This window comes from Xenopus tropicalis, chromosome 8, assembly GCF_000004195.4.
Source record: "Xenopus tropicalis strain Nigerian chromosome 8, UCB_Xtro_10.0, whole genome shotgun sequence".
In the NCBI taxonomy this organism is placed as follows: domain Eukaryota; kingdom Metazoa; phylum Chordata; class Amphibia; order Anura; family Pipidae; genus Xenopus; species Xenopus tropicalis.
This window is the reverse complement of record NC_030684.2, coordinates 3,911,391-3,928,212: the sequence shown is the minus strand read 5'-3', so window position 1 is coordinate 3,928,212 and position 16,822 is coordinate 3,911,391. Positions and strand designations below refer to the sequence as shown.

The following is a 16,822-nucleotide window of genomic DNA, read 5'->3' as shown; positions in this document are numbered from 1 at the left end:
CCATAGGACTCAATGGCACTCTGCAGCTCCAACCTGGCCCAAGGAAAGTCTCCCATAGGGCTCAATGGCACTCTGCAGCTCCAACCCGGCCCAAGGAAAGTCTCCCATAGGGCTCAATGGCACTCTGCAGCTCCAACCCGGCCCAAGGAAAGCCTCCCATAGGGCTCAATGGCACTCTGCAGCTCCAACCCGGCCCAAGGGAAGTCTCCCATAGGGCTCAATGGCACTCTGCAGCTCCAACCCGACCCAAGGAAAGTCTCCCATAGGGCTCAATGGCACTCTGCAGCTCCAACCTGGCCCAAGAAAAGTCACCATACTGAAGCTTGAATGAATCCGAAACTTTCGTACTCGGTGCGAAAGCTGCCCCAAGGAGTATGCTACACAACTGTGCAAACAATTGTGTCATTGTATGGTAAATAATGTGTCAAAATATATCCGCGCTATGGTAAACAAATTCTGAACAATTCTATTTAAATGTTAAAAGTCACTCAGTGATCACTGTGCAGCCATCCTCCAACTAATCCCCAGTGTTGCAGAACCATAAATCACCACAGAGTTGGCGCTCATAAAACACTCATATGTATTAAATAAATCTATCAGTTTTTATTAAAAATGTACAATAAATCAGTGTATCAAAAATCAGAAAAGTGCATAAAAAAAAAAAAAAAAAACATTAGTTCATCTCTATATAAATTTACACATTAGTTAAAAATGGGATTGTAAACATTGAAATAAATTAACAATATCTACAGAAATTCACTAATCAATCCATTTGTATAGAAATTCATTAATCAATGTAAATCTATCTAGACAATTGAATTCATACGTAAATGAGAGCTACTAAGAAAACCTATATTTTTAAGCTGCAGGCACATATAATTAGAACTAATAAAAGTTAAAAAACGATTTGTATAGCATGATTACTAGTTAAAAAATATAATTAAACCAACCGATGTGCTAATATAGGTCTCCCTCAATCCAAATTATATTGCACAATCAGCCGTTAGAGTGGAGAGCCACAGCTAGATAAAGAAAAAAACGTGGGATGCCAAACCTCCAGTCGGTACTATAATACCGGCGATTCCCCGCACTGCAGATAAGCAAAATATACAGAGAGAGCCCCACAGGGAGTAAGCTAATAGCAAACTATATGCAGTTGTCCCGGCCGGGAACTTACTTTAGGCACAGAGGGAGATGCGCACCGAACGTTTTACTTGCCGCTTCGGGCCAATTCGGCCGTGACGTCACCGAAGCTCAGTTCCTTCAGTACGGATCCTCTCCTGTGCCAAAAAGGTCGACGCGTTTCGCGCTCTTGCGCTTTCTCAAAGACCGCTCAGTCTCCTGGGGTTCTCCCTCTCTCCTTTATACTCCCCCCTCCTCTGCAGATTTCTTTTGGTGCATTAACCCTTTCCTAGGTAGGGCTCTAATATAGAATTAAGGGAATTCGAATTAAAGGGTACCTTAACCATTTCCTAAGCATGATAAAAGCCATAAAGGACAAAAATACCATTCCTTCATTATTTGAAAGAACGGTACCTTTGATAATTATTGATAAATACAATTAATAATAAAATATAAGGTCGTTAATACATATATGCTACATATCTACTTCTCCTTTCCTTGGCTGTATGTCCATTTTAATATTCCCCATACTAATTTCAATATGATATAGTATAATATCCACACAAAGATATGGATAGAATATCAATAATCTATATATTCACTTCTCCTTCTCCTAACTAACCATACGTTATAATGCTATATTCCCACGCTCAATAAGGATGTAGCATAATATTAGTCTCCACGCACGGCTACTTTTAGACAAATATCTGTCCATTTCCACACTTAGTGGTTCAAAAAGGCTTTGATATTCCAGTTCTCATTAAACCCCATTGGAATAAATGTGTTCAAAGAGAACATCCAGAAGGACTCCCTTCTATCAAGTGCTGCTAATCTGTCACCTCCCCTATAGTCTATCTCTACTTGTTCTATAGCCCATGCTTTCAAATGTCTTATATCTGATGCATGTGTATCCCTAAAATGTTTGTACAATGGTATTTCAGTGGATCCTATTCTAATTTTTCTAATGTGTTCATATAACCTTTTTCGGAAAGGTCTAATAGTTCTTCCCACATATTTCATATTACAACTACATTCAATCACATATATAACATACTGTGACCAACAAGAGATGTGATTCTTAATAGTATACTTATTACCAGTGCCATAACATTCTAAGCTAGAAACCTTCTTAGGACAGAAGTTACACTGAGAGCAATTCCCACATATATGCCAACCTCTAGTTCTCCCATGATTATCTTTTTTATCTTTTTTATCATTAGAGAAATAATTTAGAATAGATTCCCTGTTCTCATAAAGATTATTTCTATGTTGCTTTAAAATAGTGGGTGCTAGAATATCTTTCAGAGTTTTTTTTATATATTACGGGTAGATTTTTTGGTAAGTTATTTTTCAAAGCAGGATCGTTTAATAATATTGGCCAATACTTCTCCAATATAGTCAATACTTCTCTTATTTTGCAGTGATACCGTACCACTAGAGCCAATTCGCCATACTCTCTGGACGGCTCATTGGCAATGGATTGGGCCACTGCTATTTCATCTACTTGGTTAATAAAGTATTTCTTCCGTTTAGTTTTTAGACATAGTCTATCTTTTTCCTTATCTGCATCTTCATTTATTCTTTTTCCTACTCGTGAATCTCCCTTTCTGCCATAAGTTACACCCAAATTATCCGTTATACCTTTCTTTTTCTCATGCAGATATCTAGAGGTTGGCATATTATTCACATCCTTGATCGAATGGAGTTCATTTTCCAAAAAAAGATCGAGATTATCTTTTATCTCCACATTCCCTACTTCAACTGCGGGAATTAAGCCAATTTGATCAGCTCTATAGCTAACTCCTAATCTTGGAAGGAAAACAGAGAAATTAGTTCCAGCTACCTTGACAAATTCTCGTGTTAAATGTTCCTTATCATACCTTTTTTCCACAAATCGCCTATAAATAAAAATACTTTGTTCCATAAAATCACAATCACTATTACAATTTCTACGTATTCTCAGAAATTGACTTCGAGGTATATTCTTAAGCCAAATCTCTCTATGATGACTACTCTTCAATATATAGGTATTCCTATCCACATCCTTAAAGTATGTTTTAGTACAGATTCTACCCTCATCAATAAAAATCTCTAAATCTAAAAATTCTATGCTTATATTACTATATTTATACGAGAATTTTAGACTATCTTCTAGTGGTACGGTATCACTGCAAAATAAGAGAAGTATTGACTATATTGGAGAAGTATTGGCCAATATTATTAAACGATCCTGCTTTGAAAAATAACTTACCAAAAAATCTACCCGTAATATATAAAAAAAACAAAACTCTGAAAGATATTCTAGCACCCACTATTTTAAAGCAACATAGAAATAATCTTTATGAGAACAGGGAATCTATTCTAAATTATTTCTCTAATGATAAAAAAGATAAAAAAGATAATCATGGGAGAACTAGAGGTTGGCATATATGTGGGAATTGCTCTCAGTGTAACTTCTGTCCTAAGAAGGTTTCTAGCTTAGAATGTTATGGCACTGGTAATAAGTATACTATTAAGAATCACATCTCTTGTTGGTCACAGTATGTTATATATGTGATTGAATGTAGTTGTAATATGAAATATGTGGGAAGAACTATTAGACCTTTCCGAAAAAGGTTATATGAACACATTAGAAAAATTAGAATAGGATCCACTGAAATACCATTGTACAAACATTTTAGGGATACACATGCATCAGATATAAGACATTTGAAAGCATGGGCTATAGAACAAGTAGAGATAGACTATAGGGGAGGTGACAGATTAGCAGCACTTGATAGAAGGGAGTCCTTCTGTATGTTCTCTTTGAACACATTTATTCCAATGGGGTTTAATGAGAACTGGAATATCAAAGCCTTTTTGAACCACTAAGTGTGGAAATGGACAGATATTTGTCTAAAAGTAGCCGTGCGTGGAGACTAATATTATGCTACATCCTTATTGAGCGTGGGAATATAGCATTATAACGTATGGTTAGTTAGGAGAAGGAGAAGTGAATATATAGATTATTGATATTCTATCCATATCTTTGTGTGGATATTATACTATATCATATTGAAATTAGTATGGGGAATATTAAAATGGACATACAGCCAAGGAAAGGAGAAGTAGATATGTAGCATATATGTATTAACGACCTTATATTTTATTATTAATTGTATTTATCAATAATTATCAAAGGTACCGTTCTTTCAAATAATGAAGGAATGGTATTTTTGTCCTTTATGGCTTTTATCATGCTTAGGAAATGGTTAAGGTACCCTTTAATTCGAATTCCCTTAATTCTATATTAGAGCCCTACCTAGGAAAGGGTTAATGCACCAAAAGAAATCTGCAGAGGAGGGGGGAGTATAAAGGAGAGAGGGAGAACCCCAGGAGACTGAGCGGTCTTTGAGAAAGCGCAAGAGCGCGAAACGCGTCGACCTTTTTGGCACAGGAGAGGATCCGTACTGAAGGAACTGAGCTTCGGTGACGTCACGGCCGAATTGGCCCGAAGCGGCAAGTAAAACGTTCGGTGCGCATCTCCCTCTGTGCCTAAAGTAAGTTCCCGGCCGGGACAACTGCATATAGTTTGCTATTAGCTTACTCCCTGTGGGGCTCTCTCTGTATATTTTGCTTATCTGCAGTGCGGGGAATCGCCGGTATTATAGTACCGACTGGAGGTTTGGCATCCCACGTTTTTTTCTTTATCTAGCTGTGGCTCTCCACTCTAACGGCTGATTGTGCAATATAATTTGGATTGAGGGAGACCTATATTAGCACATCGGTTGGTTTAATTATATTTTTTAACTAGTAATCATGCTATACAAATCGTTTTTTAACTTTTATTAGTTCTAATTATATGTGCCTGCAGCTTAAAAATATAGGTTTTCTTAGTAGCTCTCATTTACGTATGAATTCAATTGTCTAGATAGATTTACATTGATTAATGAATTTCTATACAAATGGATTGATTAGTGAATTTCTGTAGATATTGTTAATTTATTTCAATGTTTACAATCCCATTTTTAACTAATGTGTAAATTTATATAGAGATGAACTAATGTTTTTTTTTTTTTTTTTTTATGCACTTTTCTGATTTTTGATACACTGATTTATTGTACATTTTTAATAAAAACTGATAGATTTATTTAATACATATGAGTGTTTTATGAGCGCCAACTCTGTGGTGATTTATTGTATGGTAAATAGCTTACAACTTACATTGTCAGGGGGTTGCATGCTATTTGTTTATGCGTAAACAACAGTGGGGCTGTAAATCTTCAAAGCCACCTTTGGTGTCGGTATGATATTCACAGGAAAAAGGTGGATAAGAGAGCCTGGATGTCTGGACTTAGCAGACAGTCATGAATGAGGGACAGCCTTATAGCATCTTATGCTGGTTCCCTATGCTTTTAACTGGACCTATGCTGCATCTTGTTCATTTAACAAGCAATACATATACCTATTTTTATATAAATACTACGAGCCTAAAGATTATCGTTATACCCCTAGACACACAACTGAATGAGCGCTTGTATTAGTAGTTATATACTGCTAAATTGGTAAGCAGTAGCGTTAACCACTTCCAACACTGGCTACCCATGTTATCGGTGGCTAATGACCCCAATACCCAGGCCACATACAAGGGCTGAATCTGCTTTTAATGAAGCACATGTCAAAGAGCGGTCTGTAATCGAGAGAACTTTTGGAGTTCTGAAAAGCTGCTTCAGGTGTCTGGATAAGTCAGGAGGAAGCCTAATGTACAGCCCCAGTGAAGTGGCCCAAATTGTACTAGCATGTTCTGTACTTTTGGGGGTTGCCTAAGACCATCGGAAAACACATATTTCCAATGGTCTTGGGAATAATTTTATGGTTGGGGGTCACCACAACATGAGGAATGAGGTTGAGAACCACTAGATGATCCAGTTCATCCAACACATCATGTACAAAGTCCAGATAACAGAGGCAATTGATCATGGGGAGAAATTGTAAATAATAACTTTGCGTGAAAGTACCTACAATCTTTACTATAATAAAGAAGAAACACCAAACAACACCTGAAACAATACTCTTTTTATTTGCAGTGCAAATAGTTGCATGAAAAATTTCATGTATTTTATTGAGCTCAGCAGTACTGACTGGCAATATGCAACATTTCTGCATTCACAGTAACTATGATTCATTAACTGCTTATCGGTGCTAATTAGTGATGGGCGAAATGTTTCGCCAGGCATGGATTTGCGACGAATTTCCGCATTTCGTCATTGGCGGATTGTTTATGAGAAACAGATGAAAAAATTTGACGCGGAAAAATTTGCTGCACGACCAAAAATTAGTCGCGCGTCTAAAAATTTCTCAAGAATAGTCTCAGGCATCAAAAGAATAGTCGCACATCCAAAATTGTCCCAAGAATAGTTGCGGGCTTCAAAAGAATATTCGCGAGGCCAAAATTGTCGCAAGAATAGTCTCAGGCATCAAAAGAATAGTAGCACATCCAAAATTGTCGCAAGAATAGTTGCGGGCTTCAAAAGAATATTCGCGAGGCCAAAATTGTCGCAAGAATAGTCTCAGGCATCAAAAGAATAGTAGCACATCCAAAATTGTCGCAAGAATAGTTGCGGGCTTCAAAAGAATAGTCGCGAGGCCAAAATTGTCACAAGAATAGTCTCAGGCATCAAAAGAATAGTAGCACATCTAAAATTGTCGCAAGAATAGTCTCAGGCGTCAAAAGAATAGTCGCACGTTCAAAATTGTCGCAAGAATAGTTTTGGCCGTCAAAAGAATAGTTGCACGTCCAAAATTGTCACAAGAATAGTCGCGCGGCCAAAATTGTCGCAAGAATAGCCTCAGACATCAAACGAATAGTCACACATCCAAAATTGTCACAAGAATAAAAAATTTGCCACGGAAAAATTTGCTGCACGTCCAAAAATTGTTGCAAGAATAGTCGCGCATCTAAAAATTTCTCAAGAATAGTCTTAAGCATAAAAAGAATAGTCGCACATCCAAAATTGTCACAAGAATAGTTGCGGGCTTCAAAAGAATAGTCGCGCGGCTAAAATTGTCGCAAGAATAGTCTCAGGCATCAAAAGAATAGTCGCACGTTCAAAATTGTCGCAAGAATAGTCTCAGGCGTCAAAAGAATAGTCGCACGTTCAAAATTGTCGCAAGAATAGTTTTGGCCGTCAAAAGAATAGTCGCACGTCCAAAATTGTCACAAGAATAGTCGCGCGGCCAAAATTGTCGCAAGAATAGCCTCAGACATCAAACGAATAGTCACACATCCAAAATTGTCACAAGAATAAAAAATTTGCCACGGAAAAATTTGCTGCACGTCCAAAAATTGTTGCAAGAATAGTCGCGCATCTAAAAATTTCTCAAGAATAGTCTCAAGCATAAAAAGAATAGTCGCACATCCAAAATTGTCACAAGAATAGCCTCAGGCATCAAAAGAATAGTCGCGCGTCCAAAATTGTTGCAAGAATAGTCTCAGGCATCAAAAGAATAGTCACGCTGCCAAAATTGTCACAAGAATAGTCTCAGGCATCAAAAGAATAGTCACACGTCCAAATTTAGCAATCTGAAATAGCAATTGGTCAGATTATTCCAGTCAGACATTAACGTCTCCAAATCCCGTCTCTATCACTAGAGGGTGTTCAAAGGTTGGATTGGCAATGGCTATCATGTTGCCAAGGGAAGTTATGTGTGGTCTCAAGGGGTTGGTCTGAGTGACTACTTGTGGAGGAGAGGGCAACCATTCGCTAGAGTTGGACATGTCATGGACAGTTGGAACCTACCCAAAGGATGGTCAGAACCGCCCCTACTCCAAAGGCCCATAAGATATGTACCAGTATCATTGGGGTTGGGGTTCTCAATTGTCAAAGTGTGAGCCTCGTGACCCTACCTGCTTCCCCCCAGGAAGTAGAGCTTACCATTGTACACCCCCAGTAGTCATCAATAATGCAAATGTATATATCTTTTGACTTCGGGACATCCCTTGTACCAATTACATTGCCATGCTAATGGGAAATGAGCACAACTGACAATATCACAGTAATCAAATGTAAAGATAGCTACATGTGTAGCAGATGTGTTGTACCAGAACTGTGTTTAATGGCTACCTCTTGGGCTAGCGAGGTGCTTGTACACACCCAGAAAAGCATATAAGTTGTCATTGGATGGATGCAGGTGCCCCTTCCGGGGCTGGGGTCTTCTTGCAGTGGGAGGTGTGGATCCAGCTGGGCTTTCCCGCCAATTTGACTGAGGTGGCGATGCTCAGCAGGACCTGATGTGAAAATCAAATCTGGGATCAAGGGTGTTTTTCCGAACAAATTTGTTTAGCATCACCCAGTCCCCGGGCTGCAAGGAGTGAGTTCCCTCAGTGGAGGTGGGATCTGGAATAGAAGAGAACACCTGACCATGCACTTTAGTTAGTTCACAAGTCAATTAAGATACAAAATGAACACTGAACAGAGCTACAGGCAGACTGTCAGGCCATTGCATCTCTGAGGGCTTTTTTGACATATTACTTCCCCTCTCTGGCTGCCATCAGCTCACATGCTGGGATCCTTCCCTCCACCTTTCTATTGGTTTGACCCATGGAACCCAGCAGAGAGACATATCCAGGTTCTTAAATTTTTGACTCGGTTTTGCTCGTCTTGTTCACACTCTAACACCCCTTCCTTAGGGTGGCAACTACACTCCAAATCTGTATAATACTTTTCCCTAGACTTTCTTGTCCCACAGGGAAATGGACGTTAATCCTGTAGCACAGGATGTTTGGGACACTGGACAATACACGTTGCCTACCAAGGTTGCTGCGGGGTACTCCCCTTCTCTGATCTTAGCTAGTCTAGTCGCCACCCCCCTTCTGTAATACCAAACAGGAGTACACACACACAATTAGGACATGACATAGCCTCCCCAAGCACTGTACTGGGATAACCGAGGATCCCTCCAAGGACAGGAATGTATTGGCATCCATGTCCCAACAACGTTAAGATACCCCACACACCAGGTTGGAGGAGGTTGGGGGGGTTCCTCACGGTGAGGGCAGTGAGGTTGGGGAATGCCCTGCCGGGGGATGTTGGGTAGGGGGTTCCTCACGGTGAGGGCAGTGAGGAGGTTGGAGAATGCCCTGCCGGGGGATGTTGGGTAGGAGGTTCCTCAGGGTAAGGGCAGTGAGGAGGTTGGAGGTTGAGAATTTTGGCTGCACTTTTAATCCCTTTGATTTCAGGGTCTTCTCTTACTTTTTTTGTAGACACCGTACGAACAAAAATATTTTTTCTGCGGTTACCCTAGAATTGGCAGTTATAATTACTCACGTAAAAGAACAGAATCAGTTGATTATCAAGCGCTGTACCAAGTCATGGGAAATATCTTGACAAACACTCCGCATGTCCTGTAGGTATTTACAGCTCTCATGTTTTTTATATCTTTACTCCATATTGTTCCAATACAGTTTCAGTAACTATAGTTGGTTATTAATACATAGAAATACATATAGCACTTGTATAATATTAGGCGGACATTAAATGTGAATATGACACTGCATTTATATATTGCTATTAGTGATAAGCATAATTATCCATTAAGCATGGATTCGCGGGCAATTGTTGGGCGCATCAAAACATAATATTTTGAAATTTTTGTTTTTGACGCGCAACAGTTTCATCGGTTTTTGAATCTTTTCAAAGAATCTTGACAGCGAATCGCTCATCACTAATTGCTATGTGTATTTGGGTATTAAACATCAGTGATGGGTGAAAATATTCACCAGGCATGGATTCACGGCGAATATCCGGGCTTCACCATTGTTGGATTTTTTCCCAATATGGGCGACAAAATTGCAGCACGTCAAAAAGAATTGTCTCGCTCGTCAAAAGAATTGTTGCGCATCAAAATTCTTATTTTTTATTATTGCAGAACTGAAATCCAATACAAACAACAACAAATCATTATGCTGTATATATAGAGACCAGGTATAAAAATGCTTCTACATATAGGTATCTTGGTGCAATAACAAACTGACAGAATTTAATTAATTAATTTAATTAATTAATTTCCCAGAACTGAGTAAGAAACACCTAGGCACATGAGGAGATAACATCCAAAATGTGGCAACACTGAAACTTCCTGTGAGATAGGTCACTTCCTGTTTGCATACGTAATGCATGGTTTTCATAACTGCTTTCATAAAAGTGGCCACTAGGTGGCAATACATCCATGAACCATTTTAGTCTGCCAGAATGGCTATGAGGGCAGCACACCTACTGTACATTGTCTTCTATTATTTAACTTGTACACTTAGGGGCTGATTTACTAACCCACGAATCCGACCCGAATTGGAAAAGTTCCGACTTGAAAACGAACATTTTGCGACTTTTTCGTATGTTTTGCGATTTTTTCGGATTCTTTACGAATTTTTCGTTACCAATACGATTTTTGCGTAAAAACGCGAGTTTTTCGTATCCATTACGAAAGTTGCGTAAAAAGTTGTGCATTTTTCGTAGCGTTAAAACTTACGCGAAAAGTTGCGCATTTTTCGCGTAAGTTTTAACGCTACGAAAAATGCACAACTTTTTACGCAACTTTCGTAATGGATACGAAAACTCGCGTTTTTACGCAAAAATCGTATTGGTAACGAAAAATTCGTAAAGAATCCGAAAAAATCGCAAAACATACGAAAAAATCGCAAAATACCGATCATTACGAAAAAAACGCAATCGGACTCCATTCGACCCGTTCGTGGGTAAGTAAATCAGCCCCTTAGTGGCAAATATATTAAAATGGTATTCAACCCAAATTATCTATGTAATTATGTATATATTGGGGCACACTCGTGTCATTTAAATGTTGAGAGAGGAGTATATAGTGCAAACTAGAACTCTATATTTATTCTGCAGAAAGTTTTACCATACCTGAGTAATAGCCCTAGAAGCACCCTCTGTTTGTATAAGATAGCAGCTGCCATTTTAGCTTGGTCTCAGTAGTTTCCTGCTGCAGCTTTAGCTTCTGGTAGCTCAAATTACACAGAGTTGGGACGGGGAGTGAATTCTGATGGGAGAGGAGCAGGAGAACAAAAAGGGAGAGAAGATGAGGCTGTGCAGACTCATGCCCATGCTCTGAAGGATTCTACCTCTGAGAGAGGTAGTCTGGCACAGAGGAACATGTTTCCAAAAAAGGAGACAAGAAATCCTGTTTCTTTTGATAGAGAGCTCTCACTTCTGTGAGTGCTTATGGTTGTGTTTACATAGACCTTTCTGATAAAGCTTACTGAGTTTTTACCTTTCCTTCCCCTTTAGGAAATAAATGAAATATATGTCACCAAAATGTATCACAGAACTAATAACACAAGCACAACTGTAGGTTTTGGTTGTTTTTTCCGTGTAATATTGCATTATAATATAGATTTCATCTTTATGAATCTCTGTTACCCTTTTGTCCTTATCATCATATTTGATTAAATCAATGGGTTTGTTAGATCAAATGTTCTAAAGTAAATTTACACTGTTTTGCATAAGGACTGGTGATTGCTGTTCCCAGTAATGATAAACAGCCGTCCCATTATAAGTATCAAGGGAATCAAACCAAGGAGCCACAGCTTGTTTGAAGCGTTGCCTGCTCCAAAAAGAAAGGGTAAGTAACCGGCTTTTAGACGAGAGAACTAAGTATATAGTGAACTTCTTTTGGAATTTTAACTGGTATTCATGGCTAAATAATAACTAATATTATAGGAAAAATCCAAATCTGAAATAAGAGATATTAACAAATCATTTAGCCAAAGTTAATGCTTCTTTTCCGAGAGAAATAAAGGTTAGAAATAAATTAATATGCATAAAAAAACATTTCTTTACCTGAAAATGTGCATAACTAACCCTTTTGAATGCACTGGAGAATATATATTGTAATTTATCATTGTTATATTGTCATTTAAAAATAATTTTCACAATAATGTAGGGAGGAGCATTTTTTTTTCTTTTCTTGAAGAATTATATTCTGCTTTGCTACCGGATAGTGATGAGCGAATCTGTTCCGTTTCGCTTCACTGGAAAATTTGCGAAATGTCAAAAAATTTGCAAAATGATGAATATATTGTGCACAAAAACAAAAATTGACCATTTTTTTGCCTGCGGGCAACAATTTTTTGACATGTGGCAAATTTTGACATGTAAAAATTCACTATGCGTCAAAAAATTGTCAAAAAGTGTGCATAAAAAAAAGACATGCATCAATATATTTTTGACTTGCAACATTTTCCTATTTCTCAAACTTTTTGCCGTTTTTTACATTTTTCAGTCGATGCTAATTGGGACAGATTTGCTCATCACTAATTATAAATCAATAAAAAGTATTAATACCTAAAATAATAACATATTAATTGACTGAAATAAATATAGATCTTGCTTTTCATTTCTAAGGGTGGTATATTTAAAAAATTAACATGGAGGCAACTTATATTTTCAGAATTTAACATTTAAATTTAGGAGATTGATAATAAGCGATGGGCAAAATAATTTGCCAGGCATGCATTTGCAATAAATTTTCACGCTCTCACTTTGGTGGATTATTTCGCGAAATGGGCACCAAAATTTGCAGTGTAAACATTTCCCACGCTGCAAAAAATTGTCGCCCATGTCAAAAAAAAATGTTGCGTATGTCAAAAATAATGTGCAGCAATCAAAATTGTTGCATGCTCAGTATTTTTGATGCGCATATCAAAAACATAACAATTTTATTTTGACGCGCAACATTTTCGCTGTTTCCTGGATTTTCCCCTATTTTGTAAATCTTTTCAAAGATTTACAAATTGTCCGGTGAAGCAAAAATGGCACAGATTCGCTCATCATTATTTATAATGACAACTAATCTCTGTTGCTTTAGGCTAATGCCACACGAGTCATAGGGCGGATATTTTCGGCAAGCTGAAAAGCGCTTGCCGAAAATTCCGCCCTACGCCTCCTACATCTGCCTGCACTGGAATGAATAGGATACACTTGGGTGCAGGCACATGTAGCGTAAATACGCATAAAAACGCGCTTTTCCGCTTGTCGAAAATATCCGCCCTACGTCTCGTGTGGCATTAGCCTTACTGCTATAATGTTTTCTGTTGGTAATTATAAATCAATAAAAAGTCGTAAAACCTGAAATATTCATTGACTAATATATTTCACTTTGTTTTTTAACATTTTGCTTACGTTTAAAAGTAGATTTTGGCACAAATTGCTCCCACGTTGCTTATAATGGCTTCTACACAATGTAAGCACTACCACGATGAAGAGTACGATCTTTGCCTTTTATTTGAAACCTACTTGGGGGCTGATAAGGATCCTTCCAAGGAGCAGGTGATAGACTATCCTATTAAAGTTCTCCGTGATATATTCTCTTCAGGTATGAATTAGTGAGAGCCAAACTTGACTTTTTTGCTGACTTTAGCTGTGTACAATCTGTAGGGTGATTCTTGTAGTTGTGTTATTACTTTTTCTTTTCTTGATGCAGGTTTAGTGAAAGGAAAAACTCTGATTGAACTGAGTGCTAATACCGTATTCATGTTTATTCTTTTGGCTGCTGATTACTTTGATAACATCATTTTACTACAACCCTGCGAATCTGATTATCAAGAGGCACAGAAATGGTTAAACAAGGAACCAGGAGCCATAGACCACTCCCACCTTACAGAGTTTGTTTGTGGTCTTAAAGAGGAATGGTGAGTAAAAAAAAACCAAAAGTCTATGTTGTATCTACATTCACAGAGAGACAAAGAGTAAGAAATGCTCAGCTGGTTCTACCAAATACAGCGAATTTCAAAATGGTGGTTGAAAACACAAACATTCAGGCGTATCCCAAGCATCCTTTAGTATATGTGTGTATAATTTTTGGGTAACTATTAACCACTGAAATAAAATCCCAATAATATCATTTTGTTTATATTAATATAAAGGGGTATATTTATCAAAAGTGAAGTTAGAGCACAGTCCACTAGAGGAATCTCCATTTATTTCTATGGGTCTTTTAAAAGAGTATTTGATGATGAGTGTTTGACACATGCAACAATTTTTTTTACATGGACAACAATGGTTGTGTCGTGCGGTGAATTTTGATGGCCATTTCGCAAAAAAAGCCACCGATGGCGAAACATGGAAATTCACTGCGAATCCATGCCTGGCGAAAAATTACGCCCATCACTAATGGAGAGACAGAATGTGGTGAGCGCTAACTTCACTTTTTGATAAATATACCGCAAAGAGTCTCTGAACTAGGGATCAGTTTTTTGGGTTCGGCCGAACCCCAGAATCCATGTTAAGAGATTGAGCCAAATCCTGAAGCGAATTAGCATATGCTAATTAGGATTTGGGTGGTTGAAATGTCAAAGTGCGTGGTGAAACATTTTACACTTCCGTGTTTATGCGGCTACATTAACCCTTCAGAAACCTAATTAGCATATGCTAATTCGGATTGAGTTTGGCCAGGACCGGGGATTTGGCTGAATCCAAACCCTGCCAAAAAAGACCTAATCCTGGCCGAATACTGAACCGAATACAGGATTCAGTTACATAGTTACATAGTTACATAGTTACACAGGGTTGAAAAAAGACCATTGTCCATCAAGTTCAACCCATCTGAGTAAACCCAGCACACAACCTATACTAACCAATCTATACACTCACATATATAAACTATATATATACAACCAGTAATACTAACTGTAGATATTAGTATCACAATAGCCTTGGATATTCTGCTTGTTAAAAAACTCATCCAGGCCCCTCTTAAAGGCATTAACAGAGTCTGCCATTACCCCATCACTAGGAAGGGCATTCCACAGCCTCACTGCCCTCACCGTGAAAAACCACCTACGCTGCTTCAAATGGAAGCTCCGTTCCTCTAATCTATAGGGGTGACCTCTGGTGCGCTGATTGTTTTTATGGGAAAAAAGAACATCCCCCAACTGCCTATAATCCCCTCTAATGTACTTGTACAGAGTAATCATGTCCCCTCGCAAGCGCCTCTTTTCCAGAGAAAACAACCCCAACCTCGACAGTCTAACCTCATAACCTCTTCCATCCCCTTTACCAGTTTAGTTGCACGTCTCTGCACTCTCTCCAGCTCATTAATATCCTTCTTAAGGACTGGAGCCCAAAACTGCACTGCATACTCAAGGTGAGGCCTTACCAGGGACCTATAAAGAGGCACAATTATGTTCTCATCCCTTGAGTCAATGCCCTTTTTTATACAAGACAGCACTTTATTTGCTTTAGTAGCCACAGAATAACACTGCCTGGAATTAGACAACTTGTGATCTACAAAAACCCCTAGATCCTTCTCCATTAAGGATCCCCCCAACACACTACCATTCAGTAGATAGTTTGCGTTTATATTATTTCTACCAAAATGCATAACTTTGCACTTATCAACATTGAACCTCATTTTCCAGTTTGCTGCCCAGTTTTCCAATTTTGTCAAATCGCTCTGCAAAGCGGCACATCCTGCATGGAACTTATAGTTTTGCACAATTTAGTGTCGTCAGCAAAAATAGAAACAGTACTCTCTATGCCCACCTCCAGGTCATTAATAAACAAGTGCATCCCTACTCTGGACTGTATTAAATGCTGAATGCTAATCAGCCTGTCCATTTAGAATATTTCTGTGACTTATATTGAATGGGAGACAGGACTAATTATCTAAAGAATCTCTTGTTTTCTAGCTCAGACTGTAACAAACATGAAGAAAAGACAAGAAGAGCCACCAAACAGATTGTAAGATGGGATATTACCAAAGATAACCCCCTGGGTGATGTTGTGTTGCCCCAAGCAGACTGTGTGCTCACTTCCGCCTATTTGGAAGTTGTTAGTAAAGATCATGCGATGTATCTGAAGCTCCTAAAACAAATCTGCTCCCTTGTGAAGGTTGGAGGTCACCTGATCCTCATTTCAGTATTGAATTTATCTTACTACATGATAGGCCAACACAAGTTTTCCGCCCTGACATGTGATGAAGAGTTTGTGCGAAAGGCTCTGACAAGCAACGGGTTAATTGTAGAGAGATCTGGGAAAGAAAAAAACAGATACAATTCTGATTTTTTTGATTATGAATTTTTGGCATATTTTGTATGCCGGAAGGATAGAGAGGTCTAAATGCCTGAATCCCTAAAGACAAAGCTTAACGATTACATTGCTATTAGCTTTTTAGGCTTGGTGATTATGGTTTCATAGTTATGGAGACCTTGCTCCTCTCTATCTGTGTTGCTGTCTAAACAGAACGACTTCTCCTTTATAACTGCTTTTTCTAGCCATTTTTATTATACAGGGCAACGTAGAGTTGTTTTAAAGCTCAGTGCTTTCTAGTATTCTCCATTTACCATGTCTCAAAATTTTGAAACTAGGATACTAGATTCTAGGGATGCACCGAATGCTTTTTTTGATGGATTCTGCAGAAACCGGAAAGGGTTAAATTTTATTTAATTAGGATTCGGATTTGGTTCGCGATTCAGCAGGATGAACCCAAAAAAGTGGGTTCGGTCAGGGGCACAGTTACTAAAATTTGTTTTCCTCTGGCCTTCAAAGTTGTATAAACGCAACATGGTATAGGTTCGAAATAAACTCGATCATTGCTGTATTTATAAAATGTCACGATAATGCTTGAATCATTCGTATGAATACAGAATTTTTTTGAGTTGAAAGTATTGTTTAGACTCGAAAAATTGGATTTAAATGGATGT

At 38.2% G+C, this 16,822-nt stretch overlaps 1 protein-coding gene across 1 annotated transcript; it reads left to right on the top strand.

The window, feature by feature from the left end:
- The first annotated feature begins 13,272 nt into the window (after nucleotides 1-13,272).
- Nucleotides 13,273-16,560, top strand: LOC100491890 (nicotinamide N-methyltransferase). Its single transcript, XM_002935061.3, has 3 exons — nucleotides 13,273-13,494; nucleotides 13,603-13,810; nucleotides 15,809-16,560. The coding sequence occupies exons 1-3, from the start codon at nucleotides 13,347-13,349 to the stop codon at nucleotides 16,236-16,238; spliced, it is 786 nt and encodes a 261-aa protein (XP_002935107.3). The 5' UTR covers nucleotides 13,273-13,346; the 3' UTR covers nucleotides 16,239-16,560.
- Nucleotides 16,561-16,822: the final 262 nt, after the last annotated feature.

Bases quoted from the DNA above. Each gene is read 5' to 3' on its own strand.
- LOC100491890 (XM_002935061.3), top strand. From the start codon at position 13,347: ATGGCTTCTACACAATGTAAGCACTACCACGATGAAGAGTACGATCTT. The intron at 13,495-13,602 runs GTATGAATTAGT...TTCTTGATGCAG, and splicing joins CCGTGATATATTCTCTTCAG to GTTTAGTGAAAGGAAAAACT. The intron at 13,811-15,808 runs GTGAGTAAAAAA...CTTGTTTTCTAG, and splicing joins TGTGGTCTTAAAGAGGAATG to CTCAGACTGTAACAAACATG.